This window comes from Parasteatoda tepidariorum, chromosome 10, assembly GCF_043381705.1.
Source record: "Parasteatoda tepidariorum isolate YZ-2023 chromosome 10, CAS_Ptep_4.0, whole genome shotgun sequence".
Taxonomy (NCBI): Eukaryota; Metazoa; Arthropoda; class Arachnida; order Araneae; family Theridiidae; genus Parasteatoda; species Parasteatoda tepidariorum.
Genome location: NC_092213.1, coordinates 3392797 through 3412495, shown reverse-complemented (window position 1 = coordinate 3412495; position 19699 = coordinate 3392797). Strand labels below are relative to the sequence as shown.

Here is a 19699-nt window from a genome sequence, read left to right as displayed (position 1 = left end):
TGTTTTAAATATGTTAGCAGAGAAAATTAAAACTATCACTTTGAATTTTTGTTCATACATGGTTTTATTTATTGCTTTGTTGTGTTTCAGTGATACTGAACATTTTTCAATCAAGGGGCTATATTTTTACATAATTCCATGTCTAAAGTATAAGTATACATAAAAATAAATAAAATTCCACAACGTTGTAATTTTTTGATGAAACAAAACTTTTACAAGATAGCATTAGAATTGCATAAAGAAAAATGTTATGGGAAAAAGAATGTCAATTTTAACAAAATATATATTTCGATGATTTGTTGAATGTAATTTTTTTAATGGAATTTAAAATACAGATTCTATATGTTTTTACATGGCCAAAAATGTTTTTACAATTAGAACTTTCAGAACCTGAGTGGAGAGATAATAAAAATTTTAAAAACCTGAACTTAAAATATGGCATATAAATTATGTATAGTTAAAAAATTTTTTTTAATTGTGTTTTGAAGAAGCCCAAAATGATTTATTTTTTTGTGGGGGTTAGCAAAACCTATGTTTAGTTTTGTCTGTAACTGAAATAAACTTTCATTGTATTTTAAAATAATATAAAATCTGAGTTGATCTCACAATCTGTTAGATTAACTTTATAGTAGTTAAAGCACAAAAATAATGTTTCTATTTTCTTATGAGTATTCATTTGAGTGTCATTTTATTCATGTTTGTATTTTAAATAAATTGTTTAATGGATTCTGCAAATGTGATATAATCACAAGAACTTTATTCTCTTTATCAGAATGTTCCCCATTAAAGAACAGAGTGTGTGTGTCATTGATCACAAAATAATAAAAGTTATGGTCAATGAAAAGTCTAAAATACAGCTTTATTGGAGAACAACTTTATTAACTTTTTTAAGGCTTTGTAAAAGCATTTTAAACTATTTTAACAATTTTCAAGTGTAAACAGATTGAAATACGACGCCTGTCTAAAAAGTATTAGACCTTAATTTTCCCCGCGCAAAGTAGTTATTCTAAGGCGGCGCCACAGTGCACGGTTGAAGGAGGAACCTTAATGCACATGCTAGGATTTTTTCACCGTGTTCGCTTGCACAAATCGCTGGCTGGTGGTCGCCAAGTAAGGTGTTGTTCGTAGTGTTCGTCGGATTTAGTTTTCTCGCTAGATGACTGAATAAATTGAGCAAAGATACTGCATCAAATTCTGTCAAAAGCTTGGTGATTCTCAAAGACAAATAATTCGTAAGATTCAGCAGGTGTTTGGAGAAGAAGCGATGGTTGTAACACAAATTAAGGATTGGTTCAACCGATTCAAAGATGGCCGCACATCAGCGGAGAGTGAGCAGCGTTGTGGCAGGCCCCAAACTACTCGGAGTGCAGCTAATGTTGAGAGGTTGCGAAATTTGGTGACGGCAGATCGTCGTTTGACAGTGCGGGAGATAGCAGAAGAGGTTGGAGTGAGAAAAGATTCTGCACATACAATTTTGCGTGAAGATTTGAACATGAACCGAGAGGCTGCGAAATTCGTACCCAAGTTTTTGTCGCCGGAACAAAAAGACCTCCGTTTTGACGTTGCACAGGATCTTCTGGACACCACCAACACTGATCCTGGGTCTCTGAACACATTGATAACTGGAGATGAGTCATAGGTGTACGGGTACGACCCAGAGACAAAAAGACAGTCGTCGCAATGGAAGCAATCCGATTCTCCAAGTTCGAAGAAAGCGCTGCAGGTGCGAAGCAAAATCAAGGTGATGCTGACTGTTTTCTTTGATGTCCGTGGAATTGTGCATAACGAATACGCACTGGAAGGACAAACAGTGACAAAGAAGTACTATCAAAATGTTCTCCGGTGACTCAGTTCGGCTCAAAAGAGCAGACACGTGGACGGCGAACAACTGGCACTTGCATCATGACGACGTCCCTGCACAATCATCCCAATTGATCCACACTTTCTTAGCCAAATATGGAATTACAACCGTTCACCAACCTCCCTACTCTCCTGACCTGGCTCCTTGTGACTTCTGGTTGTTTCCAAAATCGAAGACGTCACTGAAAGGATCCTGTTTTGAGAGTAGAGAAGAGATAATGCGGAACGCGACGACGGCGCTGAATACCATTCCAAAAGAAGACTTTCAGAGGTGTTTCGAGCAGTGGAAGAATCGGTGGGCTAAGTGTGTGCAAGCACAATGAGCCTATTTTGAAGGAGATTAGGGTCCCAATAATTTAAGACGTAATGGTATAAATTTCAGTGAAATGCAATGTTTGAAAAAATTTCAGAATTTAAAAAGAAAATATAACAATATTGTGGACAAACATAGTAATATTGAGGAAAGGAGAGGTAGATGCGCATTTTTTGATAAACTAAATGACATCTTTGGATGTTAAGATGACATACAGCTTCCAGCAATAGCCTCTGCCATTGGTGGTTACCAATTAAAGAAAACAGAGAAGCAAACGCATAAAAGAAAATCCCCTGCTTGGGTTACAGAGATAGTAGTTGGGATTGAAAGAAGGCACAGAGACAAAATGGAAATTTTTTATAAATATTTAGATTGATTGATTGATTGAATGTGGGGTTTAGTGGCACAAGGTCCAAAAATGGACATACTGCGCCAAACACACGGTTTTAAAAACAGATTAAGAGGTCAAGTAAAGCACACGTATAAAATCAGATATAGTGAAAATTCTAAAACAATGTTGTAAAGTTACATACATTAAAATCAATAAAACGGTAAATTTACTAATCAAATGCAAATCAATAAAACGGTAAATTTACTAAAACACTAAATAGTATAAAACAATTATATACAACTTAAAATTCCAATAGCGCGTAAAAATGCAAAGATGTTAGGATGGTGATTTTTATCTAACAAGTCTTTTATATATAAAATCGTGCTTCCAAAGAAGGTAAGGCGTTGTTGGTTAAAACATGGGCAAGCGATTAAAATATGATGAATTGAAAGTGAAACGTTACAAGTATCGCATCGAGGAGGCGGTTCTCCGAACAGCAAGTGAAGATGAGTCAGCCGAGTATGTCCTATACGTAGACGGGTGAGCTTGACATCTGCTCCGCGCAATTGCAACACAGGCCAAGGTTCTAGCGTGGATTTAATTGTGTGCAGTTTATTTTCAATTTGTAAATCCCAGTGTTGTTGCCACAAGGACATAGTAAACTGTCGTATGTAATTCTTCATGTCAGAAATTGGGACTGATAGTGTTAATGGAGTTGCAGCAGATCGGGCAGCAGAGTCAGCCATGTCATTACCTGAAATACCAACATGGCTGGGAATCCAACAAAATAAAATGTTAAAACCACTTTTGTGAAGACTAACTAACAGATGTTTAATGATACATAAAATAGGGTGAGCTTCGTTGTTTACATGATTATTCAGCTGACGTAAAACACTTTGGCTGTCAGAGTAAATGCAAAACTTTCGTGCGGTTTATAAATATTTAGACTTGGTTTCAAAAATAGTTGAAAAATAATGTAATACTTTATTTTAAAATTTTACTACAGACTTCTCTCCTGGCCACCATTTCTTTATTTAAATATTTTATTACTTGCTACCCCATTTTCAATTCGGTGCACAGACATACTACAAATAGTCACTCAAGGGAAAAAGATTTCATAGCTTTAATTAGACCAGTATCAAGGGATATTTAATCGGAACAAACTAAAACAGAAGTAATAGTAGCTCTCGATCCCAACAAATTGAAGATAGGCGTTAAAAGGATGTCGAGAATTAGAGATGGAGGTATTCTAATCCAAACTAGCAATGAAAGAGGCCTACAAAAATTAGAACATGAATTTAGATGCAACAATTTGACAGATCGATACAAAATTAATAAACCTGTCAATAATCACTTTCGGTGTTGAGGGAGATCTGGATAAGGAATTACTTACTGAGGCAATGGTAAATCAAAATGAGCAAATCGATAGTGAGGATATCACTGTCAAATTTCCACTACGAGGCGGAAAAGACAGAAATAATTGGGTGGCGGAAGTCCTCCCAGATGCATTTAACAAGGTCATGAATTTAGACAAAATTAACATAAAATGGAGTCGAGCAGTTTTTCAGATGTGCTGAACTGAGTCATCTGGCTAGAGACTGCACAGCGGAAAAAGTTTGTAGGATTTGTTCAGGATCAGGACATCAAGAGAAGAAACGTACAAACTGCGAGTCCTGTAATCTGTGCGATGCTACAAACAAAAAAGGTACAAAACGACGCACAGCATCAATCACAGACCCAGTCCGTACCCTTATTGGCTTTTATTGGCGAGCGCCAAGCTTAGATTCCCAGCATTCTTTTCATTCAATAAAATATTGTAAAACGAAACAATCCACTTGTTCCTTTAGCTCCGACATCTTTGGTCCTTAGCGACCCGGAGCAGAACTAGCCTCAATATAAGCTCTATTAATACATTAACAAATCTAAATCGCCAACGGGGTGCATTAAAAACAAAAATCAACAAATTTCAAAAAATTCTGGAAAATTATTCAACGCAGCAAGATGCAAGCACCGCTGCTATTATCTCGAAAAAGACACTGAAAGTGGCGACGAGTTACAAACATCGCTATTTGAACTAATAAAAGCGTATACGCTCCTTTCAGAACAAACAGATCTCAAAGACAACTTAGACGCAACTTAAAAGACAGAAGATAAAATCGAAGAAATAGAGGTTAAGATTAATATTTTACTCTCTAAAATTGATAATAATAAACTTAATGAAAAAAAAGACCCTATCTTGCTACAAGAGTTCTACATCAAATTGCAACCGATGAAGAAAAGGGTTTTCCTATCGCCTCCAAGGTTTTAACGGACGATTTCTATTATGAATGATTGCCTTTCGGGGACAAACAGTATCGAAGAATTTAAAGAACTAAGGCAACAACTAAATAAGCTCCTTTAAAAAGGACAAATTAACTTACATAAATGGCGTTCCAATGCCATCGATACTTCAACGGAATCAACTCAATCTTTTCCCTTCAAACAAGACTGTGCAGATACTACCATAAAAACACTGGGAATACTGTGGAACAGTAGAAAGGATACATTTCACTTCAAGGTCACAGCAGCTTTAAGCTCGAATTACACTAAACGTGAAGTGCTAAGCCAAATTGCTAAAATCTTTGACCCATTGGGCCTACTTGGTCCTGTTATCTGTAGTGCTAAAATATTCACGCAGCAATTGTGGCTTCAAAAATGTGATTGAAACGAAATGATTCCACATCATGTTTACCAAAAATGGGACAAATTTCTAAGATCTCTTCCTCACATAGAAACTTTGCACATCCCAAGATGTATGTTTGCTAAGACTTGAAGGTTGAGATAATTTTTTATGTAGAGCATTTACTATTTGAGGAGTTAATTTTAGATATTTGTTACTTTCTGTATTATTTGGTGCTATAGATAGAATTGTTGTGGGTTTTGAAGTGCTAGGTGTTTGTTGAGTAACTTGGGATGCTTGTAATTGGATATAATATTGTAAATTGGAAAAAAAATCTGATTTTTTTCCAGGTCTGGAAAAGTGCTTAAAAAAATTGCTCTAAAAGTCATAAAATTTATTATTAAACGCCATGAAAAATAGTTTTCTTTGAGACATAATTAAAAAAAATATCCAGTGGCACAGTTGCGCAACCAATTTGTGTCTCCCTCCCCTCTTTATGGGAAATTCTATTTTTAGCATTTAGTAGGGCCCCAGAATGCATTGCGTCGCGTGTCCACGGAAAGGATGTTTCATTCCTAGCTGAGCAGCAGTTGGTTGGTGGAGGGGAGAATATCTATTTTTAGCATCTGGTAGGGCCCCAGAATGCATTGCATTTTGACAAGTGTTTGTCATTGTATTGTTTCTCTCTCTTTCTCAGTGAACATGGGAATTCTTTTTTCATTGAAGGAATATTTTTTTTTATTTTAGTGCTAGTTTTTCTTGTTCTCAAATGAAATGATGTTGTTCTGATTGTATTTAATTTGCATAATTTTTGAACTTATATTGGAAGAGCACAGACATTTTTGATTTCCGTTTGTTTCTGGACATTTTTGATTTCCGTTTATTTCTGGACATTTTTAATTTCGTTTGTTTCTGAACATTTTTGATTCATCATAAATTTAAAATGCCTGGCAAATGCTCCTTCAACATCAATTGGCTTCAAAAGCCATTGAATGAAAAATGGCTTATGAGAGAGGAGGATCAGCATAAGACACATTGCTCATTGTGCTGCAAATCATTTGACATTTCAAATATGGGTGAAGCAGCCCCCACCAACCATGCAAAATCAAAAAAACATATAGACCTTCTGAAATTATCAAATTCAAGTGTATTAAATTTTTTCCCATAATGTTAATAACATTTTGCAAGTTTCAGACAATGATGTGCTATCAGCAGAAATTTTATGGGCCATGAAAGTTGATAATTCACATTTTTCCTATAATTCCTGCAAAAATATAAATTTATTGATGCAAAAAATGTTCCCAGACAGTACAATTGCAAAACAATTTACATGTGCTGATAAAAAGTGTGCGTATTTGTGTTGCTTTGGTATTTCACCATATTTTAAATCCTTACTGACACAAAATGAGAAACAACAAAATGGATTTGTATTTCTATTTGATGAAACTTTAAATGATAAGTTGCAGATGAAGCAAATGGACTATTATGTTCACATATAGGAAGGTGAGACAATAGTCACAAAATATATTGATTAAGTTTCTACGGCCATGCAACTGCTGAGGAGATGTTGGAAAAAATGAATACTTCTGGCATTAATGGACTTCCTATGGCAAAAGTTTTACAATTGTCTATGGATGGACCAAATGTAAATTGGAAATTTTTTGAATTATTTCAACAGCAACTCAAATCTAATTATGATTGTACTTTGTTGAACACTGGTAGCTTGGGACTTCACATAGTGAATGGTGCCGCCTTTAAGGTAGGCTGGGAAGCGTCAGAGTGGAAAGTTAAAACTTTATTATCAAATTTATACTTTCACTTCCATGATACTCCAGCGAGACATGAAGATTTTAGCCACTTGACCAACTCCACAACTTTTCCTTTTCAGTTTTGTGCACATAGATGGGTTGAAAATGTTATAGTAGCTGAAAGAGCTTTATAAATATGGAATAATGCACAAATATATGTTGAAGCTGTACTTTCTGAGAAGTTAAAAAATCCTATAAACAAGTCTTTAGAAATGTTAAAAATCAGCGTGAAGGATTTGTTGATGCCTGCTAAGAAAGCTTGTTTCCAGCAAGTATATTTCAAACTTTCTTATTAAAATATCAAACAGACAAACCAATGTTACCTTTTTTATTAGACGATTTGTTACAATTGTTAAAAAATCTCTTAATTCGATTTTTAAAACCTGAGATATTGTCAAAATGCTCTACAGTTACAAGTTATTTGGATCTGGACTTAAGTGATACTAGCAGTCATTTTTCAGCAGGTAAAATGATAAAAACACTAAAAAAACTCTCAAAAAATTTCAGATTGGCAATATATGGAATTCAAATTGGAGGCAAAGCAGTTTTTAATAGCAGCATCAAAGAAATTTCTTGAAAAATGCTCGTTAAGATATTCAATAGTTAGAGACATTTCTTGCTTAAATCCAAAAAGAATGGAAAATCTTGCTCAAAATAAGAGAATTTCAGAACAAATCTGTGATAATGTAATTTTTCAATTTCGCTGTTTGCTTGATGAAGCCAGTTGTACTAATAAGCTAATTTTTTAATTGCCTTCCCTTTCTTCTAACTTGTCGAACGTGGATTCAATGCTGTTACAGATCTTGTCACAAAAAGGAGAAATCGACTCGAAATTGTGCAACGAGGTGATATGCGTCTTCTCTCACTTAAAGTATTGAACCGATTGTAAAGAAATTGGTTCTGAACCATTAAGTACAATCATCACACTAACTTACTTAATATTACTTGTTACTTAAATATTTCGTTGATACTACTTTTCAGTGTAATAAAATTATTTTTGGTGTTTTTTTAATAATCTAATTAAGAATAAATTATTCTTTTTAAGCATTGTTTTTTTTGTTGTATTTTTTTCCCATTAAACGTATTTATTTTGATCATAACAAATAGGCTGCGATTACCTGCCGTGGGAAAATTATTGAGTTGATGTACACATTAGTTTTTTAAAAAAGAACTAAACAAATTTAAAGCGTAAGAAAATTGCTTAAAAATGTTGCCTCTTATAATTCAGAACACCTCCCTACGTTTCCATACTCTAAGTTACTGGATTTTAACAAAGGTGGGCGTTGAAATGTTTTTTGCTCCTTAACGGGCTTAACGCACGGTAACGGGGCGGCAACGTTAAAAAGGTTGAGAATCTATGGTCTAAAGTCATTCAAAATTGTTCTTCAATTCTTGATTTAGATTTCTATGAGTCTTATCATATTTTCAAAAATTCCAAACTGTTGGTCAATGACCTATCCAGCGTTCCATATCTTTTTCCTGTTTGGAAATCCATGATTAAACCTAACAAATCACCTTTTTGTTCCTTGCTTCCTATTCGTCGTCATCCATTCACCCTTCTCTCCTATTGGCCGTTGCTCTAAACCCTCTTGTGACGTCACCCATATACGCTCACCGACCTTGCTTGAGTTAGGTTGTGTTGTGACCGAGCTCTGCTATTATGTCTACGCATCATTGTGCCAGAGGCGGGAAGCGACGGACCGTAAGGCCCGCGCCCTCACCTCCTCCCAACTACGACGCAAAAAATCCCAGGAATAATATTTCTGATGGAACCCTGGAATATCATGTCCGATACCATCTCGCCAGAGACTCCAAACCAGGTACCTGGATACAGTTCAACCGGCTGTACAAAGACATGGCCAATGCATCTGATCCTAAAGATGAATTTGTCCTCTCCACCCTTAAGGAAATTCATGATGAATTTTCGGACGATGGGACAAAGTACCCTTTCCCAGAGGAAAGAGCCGATTCCAGAGGAACCTATAGAACCACCAATGCCAATGGTTACAGAAACGCCTATCATTCCCGAAACGACAGAGGATCCAAAAGAATCAGCCGACACCTCAGACCCAACAGTGGAATCTCACCCTGCTGAATCCTCTACTGAGACATGTGTAATCGAAGAGCATGAGCCCAAGAGTCCCCCCAAAAAACGACTAAGGAAGAAAAAGACTCGAAAAGCCAGCGATCCCAAGGAGCCTTCCCCTACCAGTCTCATTTCTACACCAGCGATCATCCCTGCAGATCCAATTCCGACGGAGCCTTCTCCACCGAAATCTCCCAGCATTCCCCCGAGAAATATTAAGTTTCTAGTGCGGGGACTTGATGCGAATCACCGTACGGAAGATATCCGCAAAGAAATCGAGGACAACGGACGACGTCCAATCAGAATAGAGCAGCTAAGAAAGAGGCGGGACAACGAGTACAAGCTCCTCCCCCTTTTCCTAGTGTTATTTCCAGATACCCCTGAACATCGGGACTTTCTCAACGAAAAGACTCTACTGACTCTGCCAGTTAAGATTGAAAAATTTCATGGAGGGCGCTACGCCATTCAGTGCTTTAAGTGCCAGAAATTTGATCATACGCAGAAATCCTGCCCCAACGAACCTGCTTGTATGAAGTGTGCTGGAGCACACTTCACTTATACTTGTGAGAAGCCACTCTCCCTCCCAGCTACTTGTGCCAACTGTACAGGCGACCACCCAGCTTGTTTTACAGGCTGCAGTGCCCGGCCAAAGAGAAAACAACGAGCTTCTTCAACCAGACCAAAAGACTCTCACTCCAATGCTACAAGGTTCCTGAAAATCTTCAAAGAGCTTCAAGAGTTACTCAAGGATGAAGCAGTTTTATCACTGCTTTCCTCTCTTCTACCAGCCCATAAGACCTAGTCTACTGACTCCCACCACCATGCCAGCCATAGCCACATGATGAACTTTTGCCTCACCTTTTGAATCACCTCCAACTTAGATTTGCTTCGGCAATTTCCCACCAACACCACTGCGATGAATGAGTTAGGGCCCCTTCGGGGCCGACACTTAGATACCCACCTCACATAGGTATAGGCTCTTGTGACGTCACCTTTCTCTATATTTACCCTGTTTTTTCTCGTTTCTTTCTGTTGCACTGATGAAGGTTGCCCTTTGAGCATCCGAAACAGCTGTCTGTATTTTATAAATATTTTTGTGCTCTTTAACGTCGTTTGCCTTAGTTTGTATTTTAGCACAAAGGTCGCCCACTTGTGTATTTAACTTAAGATTGTATCAAACTTTTTAGAATAAACTTAAAATGATCATAAATTGAATCTGTAGTTTGAATTTTTTCAATAACAGCGTGATTCATCAATACGGTTTTTTGCGGTATTGTTTCTATAATATTAACGCCCACTGTCCTCAATTCAGGACAGTCAATAAAACATTGTGTAAAATTAATATTTTTATTTTAAATTTTTTTTTTCTTTTCTGAGAAGATAGTTGGCAGAACTATTAACGCATCAGCAATATTTTTAATAAATATGCTGCTATATTTGGTTTGTTATTTGGGTCGACATTTTGCGAGCCTCACACAAACCTCTTCTTTTTATGCAGTTATCTTATACTATANAAGCTAAATAAATTTGTTTTTGACAATTTCTTTTCTTTTTATATAACATTATATTTTACTGTCCTCAATCGAGGACACTGGGCGTTACAAGCAAATTTTAAAGAATTTTCCAGAATTTGTTTTCATTCATTTAATTATGCATACGTGTTTGTATTTTGATAGAATAAGTCAATTATAGAGTTAGCAGACATTTTTTTAAATATTATTTCCTTTATTTTAGGCAATTGTTTCACCTTCAAATTTCTCTTCAAAAAATTCAATGCAATACTATATCCCGTAAATTTCTTACAATAGCTCAGGATTATTTGTTCTCAGACAAATTTAGGCAGTTATCATTTCAATTCTTCCTAGGTTTGATTAGCAGGATTCAAATGGAATGTCAAGAAATCAATTACAATTGCAACGAATTTCGAATAAATAAATTCTGTAGGGGGCAAACAATGTGGTTGGAAAGAGCACCCGTGAAGCAATCATACGTGAGTACAACACTTTCGTTCGGGGTGGGTACACACAAAATCAATAAGGGGCAAAAATGGAATTGGTGTTTATTTACAAGAGTGATAGACATGTAGGTTGTGAATGCTTACATTTTGTATAAAACTCTTAATAAAAAAGAGAGTAAGAAGCAGATTTCAATAAAGTATGTTCGGGGTGAGATTGTCGCAGCATATTTGAAAAAAGGCCAGTTAGATCGAGTAGACGGCAAATGATAAAATCAACCTCTACTGCTGCAGTGAAGTACGATCCTATCGGACATACAAAAGGGAGAGGCAAAGATGTTGTCAGATGGAAAATTGTACTTCAAAACTACGAATAAGAAATGCAACGTAACTTTATGCATACTTTGTTTTCCAAAGTTTCAAAGTAAATTGAGCAATTATTTATTATATAACTTCTGTGCATATTAAATGCTTTTATATACTAAATATTTTATGTATTTTTAATTATTTTATGTACTTAAGTATTTATATACGTTTTAATAAATATACTAAATATCTATCTATATTTATGTATTACAATATAATGAAATTACATGGCATTATTCATTTACTTCCATCAGTTATCTTCATATTGATCCTTTTTCGTAATTCAAGAATTAAGAAAAATAATACTAATAATGATGTTTGCAAACATCATCAAAGTGTAAAATTATATTTAGTTTTAAGGAGTGATACAATTTATACCTATCCTATACCAAAAAATTAAATAGACATTTAAAATAAGTACTAACTATAATATTTGCATGCTTATCCAAGAGACATTATTTTCTCACTGGAATGCCCAGTGTCCTCAAATGAAGACGGGCTGCAATTTTAAAGTTAATACAAAATATGCTTAAGTTTTAAACTCTTATTAGATCATAATAAATTAGATTTGAAAGATTCATTGAAATATATTAAGTAGAAATAGTTTGGGCGTTAATGGGTTAATATAGATTTTTTTTATCCTTTTATATGATTTAAAAAACAAATTTAAATTCTTGTTTTGAATTTTTTATGTTTAATGATTTAAAAGAAACACTGTTAAAGTTATTGTTTATCGACTGATCAGTTTCCTTACATACTTCAAAACTATCAAGGATTTATTCATACATTTACCATTTTTAGAATTTATGTTGCTTTGTAATATTTAAATTCGACATTAAAAGTAGCTGATATTTTGAAGTTGAAAGAATTGGAATGTTATTTTTATTGCTTTCTTTTGAATGCTTCGAGGTTCCATGCAGTAAATGATAAAATGCAAAAAAAAGACACGACTCTTATAGGTTTTAATCGCATATCATTTTTCTAAAACTTCAGAAAAAGTTTTAAATGTAATTAATAAAATATCGGAATCTGATAGATTACTATTGAAAAGGGAGAGATAAAAAATGCCAAAATCAATTTCATTTCAGGAAGGAATTTGAAAGCATTTCTAAAGCAGCTGTGAAGTTTCAGGTTTCGATTTTTTTTGGTTTTGTTATGTGAACTGTTGAAATTTTTAAATGATATTTAATTGCTCTCAAATGCCTAGCTCAGACACAATGGAGGGTGGTGAAACCCAGCTGCGATGTTGCGTTTCAATTTATTCGTCGATGCTGTGATTTTAAGTTAAGGACAGTTTCAACCGATGACTCCAGTACTTTTAGAAGTAGCAATGCAAAAGCAAAGTCGGAGCAGGGGGATATAAATGGTTTCATTATTAGAGATGCTGGTTACCCCTGCTCTAACTATTTACTAACACCTCTTGCAAACCCCACCACAGCACCTGAAAGGATATTTAAGTTATGGCTTAATCTGACCCACCCCTGGTGCATGGACACAAGGTTCATGACTCCGAGCCACTCACGATACATCCAAATCGCTAAGAGGCCTAAGACGGCGGTGCCGAACCCTCTGCAGGCGTTTGTAGCCAAGGCCGTACCACGACCCATCCAGGCATCCTCTGACTAAAGGATATTTAACTCTGCACACTGCCAGGTAAGGCTTAAAGTCGAGAGATTGTTTGGAACCCTAAAGAAAAGATTTCCAGCCCTACATTATGAGTTGCTATTGCTTCTGACGAACTCTTTAAATGCAATCATTGCTGCATCTATACTTTTAAATTGGAGTCTAGAGCTAAATGAAAGGGAGGACTTTTTCGATGATAACGACGATAAGGACATTGTACCTCAAAGTTTATTTCAGCATTTATTGCAACCTACTTTGGTCCATAGAGTACATTTATATATGTTACAGGCAAATTTTAAAGNAGCTTCACTCTCTATTTCTCGTGCCCGTGATATTTCCGGGCTAGTGTGTTCAAGAGTAACGCACCTAAAAGATTAGGGCAATCTATTTCTTACGTCCATAATCATGTTCATTTCTCAATCTATACAACAAATGACGGAGCCAAACTATTTGTCATGTGTTCAGAGAAAGTTTATTTTAAACTAGATGTCAGCCCTCATCAAACATGTAAGCTAAAATGAGTATATATATATATATATATATAAAGATCTGGAAAATTTTTAAAAAATATACACTTTTAATTTTTACTTGGTTGCAAACGTTGCTCTCCTCTTTTTTTATTTTATATATGTATTTTATGTACAAAAAATTGTTCGTCAACTGCATATTTTTTTCACGAAAAGAGTTATTTCCTTACGAATTGGATCACGTCTTATAAAATGTATTTATATTTTCTGCTTAAATTGAAAAATTCGCTTAATTTTTTTTTCTCATTTTTTTTAAAGGAAGTAAGTTGTATAAAGGCTGTTCTGCTCAGAAGTTCAGAGGATTATGTAAGATTTTTTTAAAAAAATTTCTTACTAAATACAAATATTTTTTTATGATTAATTATACGCATTTTTAATATTTTTCTTCTTTTTTTGCAGATGATTTAGAAATTAGAAAAAGAAGTTACGAATCTCGAAAAAGACTAAATATTGTTATAAAATGATGTTTGACTATTACAATTAACATTGAAAAGAATTTTTTAGTTGTGAAAGTGCATACTTCATTTTATTCACTGAATTTACGTGTTTGTAATTGCTTTTGCTAACCAAATAGAAGAGGAGCTAAAGGTGAATATCCTGAAAGCATTTTCCTAAAAGATAATATGTATTAATTTAAATGCTATGCTATAAATCAAAATTTCATAGAAAACGCATCTCATCTTAAAACTTATGCTTTGTAGATAGTAATTTCAAACATAATAATATACATCATAGAATGCATATATTATTAAATCACAATATATATAACATATCACAAAACATTCGTATTGATACTTAATGGATACATTTATGCTATATTTGATAAAAAAATATACATACATATATATATATTTTGGCGGAACATAATATATCGTAGTATAATATCATTATTATCGACGGATTTCGAGAATTTTTTGGCGCCTAAGCTGATTTTAAGATGATTTCCTTTCGTGTACTCTTTTATTTTATTCAGTACAGCGCCACCTGAAGCATTGCGAGATTTATTAGCAAGATCTTAAAACTACAAAAATTAAAGACTCTTTAGTTAAATGATGGATTTATCGACAATTAAGATGGAAATCGTGACGATAAATATTACTGAAAACGTGATGATTGTCTTCGTCATGGGAGAGCAGTAACAACGTTACGTATCAACATACGTTTTTTCGTTGTTGTTTCGGTCAACATATTTTGAGCCAGCACGATATTTTGAAACATAATCATTCAGTAACATAATCAAGTAATGAAAGTATGTGTGGAAATAAAAGATTTAGCCAATACAGTAGAAGTCCGATAATCCGGCACGTTCGAGACCGGCTCGGTGCCGGACTACCTAAAATTCCGGTTTATCGGGCGGTAATTATAAGAACAATTAGGTTAATAATTAAACTACAAATACAGTATGCAAATACATACAACAAATATATAATGTTTCATATAATGTATGTACACGTACTGTAAAACATATTTCACTTAGATTTAAAAAAGTCACGAATGTCTTTTTGCTTTCTTGACTTTTGGCGTTTAGTATAAAATTTATTTCTAATGATATGGAAATCAATAATTTCTAAAGTACTGTAGCTAGTACTAGCCTCAGCAAAAGAGATAAACTTATTTAGTGATTCTGCAGCTTCTGCCCAGCTGATTTTTTCCTTTTCTTCCGTTTCGGCATCTGAGTCACTTTCTTCAAGATTTTGAGTAGGCCGAGGGTTTTTTACTACAATGTTGATAATGTCCTCATCGGTTAGTTCTTGTTCAACAGGCTCATTCTCGTCGATTAGTAGTCACTCCTGTACCTCATCTTCAGGCATGTTTTTCAAGGGATTGTCGGCACTTCTAACGACATCCAAAACTTAGGTCAGAGCGTCTTGATGGTTTTCTTCCTCATCAGTCTGTAGAGTTAGGTCAGATGCAGGGTTTGCAGCTGGCCAAAGTTTTCTCCACCATTTTTGGAGTGTTGTATTTTTTACCTGGTTCCAAGACAGTGCAATAGCATGGACGGCATCTCTTACTGTAAACTTTTTTTGAAAATCAGTCACGTTACAGTCGGCATTTAACAGGCCTTGAATAAAAGACCTTCCATAAAAGCATTTAAAATTTTGAATAACCCCTTGGTCCATGGGTTGAATCAAAGATGTTATGTTAGGTGGGAGCAGAGTAGCAACAATATTTCCAGAAACTAACTCATCTACTGGCGGGTGGGCTTTGCAATTGTCCAAAAGAAGGATGGCTTTAGTACCATCTGGTAGACCAAGGCTTTTGAAGGATTCCTTGACCTCAGGCACAAAGTGGTGAAAAAACCAGTCTTTAAAGAGGGCGGCAGTCATCCACGCATTTGATTGAGCATCGTATTGGACAGGCGAGTGTGTAACATTCTTAAAAGTCCTGGGTTTTGCCGATTTACCTATTACAAAAGGGGTCACTCGGTGGTTTCCAGACGCATTAGCACATAGCAAAACGGTTAATCTGTCTTTGTTTTTTTTTAAACCCTTGGCTGCTTTCTCTCCTCCCCCAGCTAGTGTAGATGTTGGTAAACATCGCCATAATAGCCCTGTTTCATCAGCATTGTAAATCTGTTCAGGTGTTAAATCATTATCAGCCACGATTTTCTCAAACTTGTCTTTGTATTTTTCTGCAGAGTTTTGGTTTGCTGAAAGTGTTTCTCCAGTTACTCCAAGTTTTCGAATTCCATGCCGAAACTTAAAGTTTCTGAGCCAACCATCAGAATAATTACATTCACTTTCAGCAACTCCTAAATCTTGGCCGAATTTCCTTGCCTTTTCAACAATCATTGGCCCTGTTACCGGCTTTCCTTCAGAACGTACTACACTAAACCATTGGAACAATACACTATCTAGCTGTTCCAGTTTTGGTTTTTTTAATGTTTGTCAAGTTGATGAGCCAATATTAAACTCATTCATTAAAACATTTGTATTCTCGCCTTTTTCTAGCCGTTTGATGATTTCTAGTTTCTGATTGAGAGTCAGTGTTACGTGATTTCGTTTCTCTCTTTTTAAACTCGAAGGCTTAGGTTTTGAAAACATGGTCACTGTACAGTTAGAACGAAAATCCCTTTTTTTATAAACAGTTTCAAAAGTTACGTTTACTGCGATGTGAAAGGACCCAAAAAAAACAACGCACAAAAAATGGCGAAGACGCTTCGTGACTGATTAACGGAGCTGCACTGCACCTGTTGTTTCCGAACAATACCGAGCGCTTCCGGATGATCCCGAACTACCCCGAAAACTTCCGAATAGTTCTCGAGCGTTTTTATTTGCTTTAAAGACACACTTTTAGAGAAAATCAAAATTTTTATAATTTTCCGGAGCGATGCCGGACTATCGGGCATTCCGGACTGATGGACTTCTACTGTATTACAAATGACACACCAGCAGAATTGACACAAATTGCAAAAGCAGGAGTTTCGAGGAAAATACTTCCATGCCTGCCTGCCAATGATGCTCTGCGTTAAAAAATCAAGTCAGAACAAAGACTTGCTGAAACACGAACTTTGAAACATTTTATTTTATTAATGAATATGCGATAGACAAACGGCGATAGATTTGCAAAAGATATTTCTGTGGAGGGGGAGCGAACGAATTTTTTACTACAAATGAAAACTAAAAGTTTTTAAAAGAATTCCTCGTTGTGAAGATTCAAAATCTTTTCTCGCCAACACAGAAGTTGTCGAAGCATTTCTGAAAATTGGTAAAGGACACGCGTCGTTGGAACAATTTTCTATTGCCTTAGGAATTCAAACAATGGACAAAAAAACTTTCTCAAAATGTTTGCAAAGTTTATGTGAAGAAAAGAAAACATTTAGAGAGGATATGTTGTGTGTTGCCCGCCAAATTGTTCGAAAGACACATTTAGAAATAAATTGTTTATCTGATGATGAAAAACTTCTTGACATCACAGTCTCGTTCGATGGTTCGTGGCACAAGCGAGGCCCTACCTCGCTACATGGACTTGGGGTCGAAATCGATGTGTTGACGGGATTAGCCGTAGACTTTAAAATCTCATCAAAATATTGCTCGCAATGCACTGCGGCAAAAAGAGACTTGGGAAATGATTGTGCTGAATTCTCCATTTGGTATAATGGGCACAAATCTGAGTTCAAAAAATTTCAGCGGGTCCTCAGGCTCCATGGAGATGGTTCTTGCAGGCATATTATGGAGCAGATCTGTAAAAAATTGTGGTTTCCGCTACCTAAGCTATCAGATGGAGATTCGAGAACTTATCAACATCTAGTTGAATTAAAACCTTACGGCGAGGATGTGCAAATCGTAAAAGAGGAATGCCTCAACCATGTGTCCAAAAGACTGGGCACAGGGTTGCACAATAAAGTAAAAGAGCTGAGAAGTAAAGGAGTAACAATCGGAGGGCGCAAAAAAGGCAGCCTCAAAGAAAGTACCATAATAAAGTTGACAAATTTTTATAGGAAGGCAATCAAAGACAATTGTCCAGACATAACAAAAAAGCAATCAGCTATATACGCTTCTTTACTGCATTGTTTATCGTCCGACAAAGCACCGAAACACAGTAAATGTCCAACAGGTGTACATTGAATTGAATGTAAGATTTAATGGCACAAGGTCCAGAGAGGACATGCTGCGCCAGACACACGGTTTTAAAAACATATTAAAAGGTAGAATAGAGTACAATTACACAATCAATAAGTATAGTAAAAATGATGAGAATTCGAAAACAGTGCAGATGCAAGTATTTTTATATGTGGATAAAACTTGATAAAAATGGTTAGCATGATAAATCTCTTATATACTGTTTAAAATACCAATAGTGCGAAGAAAAGCAAAGATGTTAGGATGATGGTTTTCATCTAACAAGTCTTTTATGCATAAAATGGAGCTACCAAAAAAGTTTAGGCGAAGCTGGTTAAAACATGGACAAAGCATTAAAATGTGATGAATCGTGAGTAAAACGTTGCAATCGTTGCATTTGGGAGGAGGTTCTCCAAATAGCAAATGAAGGTGAGTAAGTCCTACTCGCAAGCGGGTGAGTTTGACATCTGCCCTGCGCATGTGCAGTGCAGGCCAAGGCTCCAAAGTAGGCTTAACAGAATGTAATTTGTTTTCGCCTTGCAGGTTCCAGTGTTGCTGCCATAAACCAACCGGTGTACAATCTTGGTGCTTTTTTCAAAGGGCACTTGCTTCCTCAGAAATTCCACCTTCTCATGAAGCTATGAAAACGTACATCTCAGAAGATGTGCTCTCCAAAATTTTGCCAATATATCAGAGGCTAGCGAGTGATAAACTGTTGAAGAGATGTACGTCAGGTGGAACACAAAATGCCAATGAGAGCATTTATAGCCTCATTTGGAATAAGTGTTCAAAAGAAACATTTGTCTCTAAAGAACGCTTGGAGTTGGCAGTGATTTCAAGTGTATCTGAATTTAACTTTGGCTGTGTAAATACATTGTACCTTGAAAAAGACTACTTTTCTTTGAACATTGCCGAAAACGAGACAAGCGTCGTTTATCACAAAGTGCTCAAAGGAACACTAAATTGTATAAAAGACACAGATTAACTAAAAAATATGGCACTGCGAATGAAGAAGAAAAAATGTTAAAAAAGAAGGCAGTACATATGCACCTGGAAAATTTTAAGGTGAAATGCTTCTAAATTTTGTTTTTATAACGCAATCAATTATTATAGCAATTTTTATTTCTGTTCAATTTAAACTTAATTTTGTTTATACTGTGCATTAATAAATTTTCTAATTTATATTGTATACCATTAAAAAAAATATTTACTAACTTTATTTGAACAAATATGTGATGTAAGCAATAAATTTACTTTGAACGCATTTTTCTCAATTTGCTAAATTTGTACATTTTTCTAGCTTAAAAATGTTCCTTGAGGGGTAATTTTTTAGCGAAGCCCTCCAAAATTTAATATATTTTGAAAACTATAATAAGCATATTAGAGGATTTTTTAAGTTTTATTTTAATTTTAAGTCAATAAAATTTTCATCGTTGCTAAAAAAATCCCAAAATTTACAAAAAATTTGAAAATAATTGATAAAAACTTTTTTTTTTAAATTAAATTATTTTTAGATTTAAAAAATAATCCTTACAAAACATTCTGATTTAGCATACAAAATTTTTTTGCTAAAACTATCAAAATATATTGTAAATTGTCCCGCAAGGAAC

The 19699-nt window shown here is 35.1% G+C and overlaps 2 protein-coding genes across 2 annotated transcripts in view; both read right to left on the bottom strand.

Moving 5' to 3' along the window:
* The window catches only part of LOC107454523 (extra spindle pole bodies like 1, separase), a 313495-nt gene that overhangs the window by 225891 nt on the left and 67905 nt on the right, over nucleotides 1-19699 (bottom strand). The gene's annotated exons all lie outside the window — the stretch shown is intronic.
* On the bottom strand, nucleotides 15381-16319 carry LOC122269232 (jerky protein homolog). The gene has a single exon (XM_043041310.1). The coding sequence runs from the start codon at nucleotides 16317-16319 to the stop codon at nucleotides 15381-15383; it is 939 nt and encodes a 312-aa protein (XP_042897244.1).

What these genes read in the sequence shown, in the direction of transcription:
- LOC122269232 (XM_043041310.1), bottom strand. Translation starts at nt 16,319, where the DNA reads ATGATTGTTGAAAAGGCAAGGAAATTCGGCCAAGATTTAGGAGTTGCT.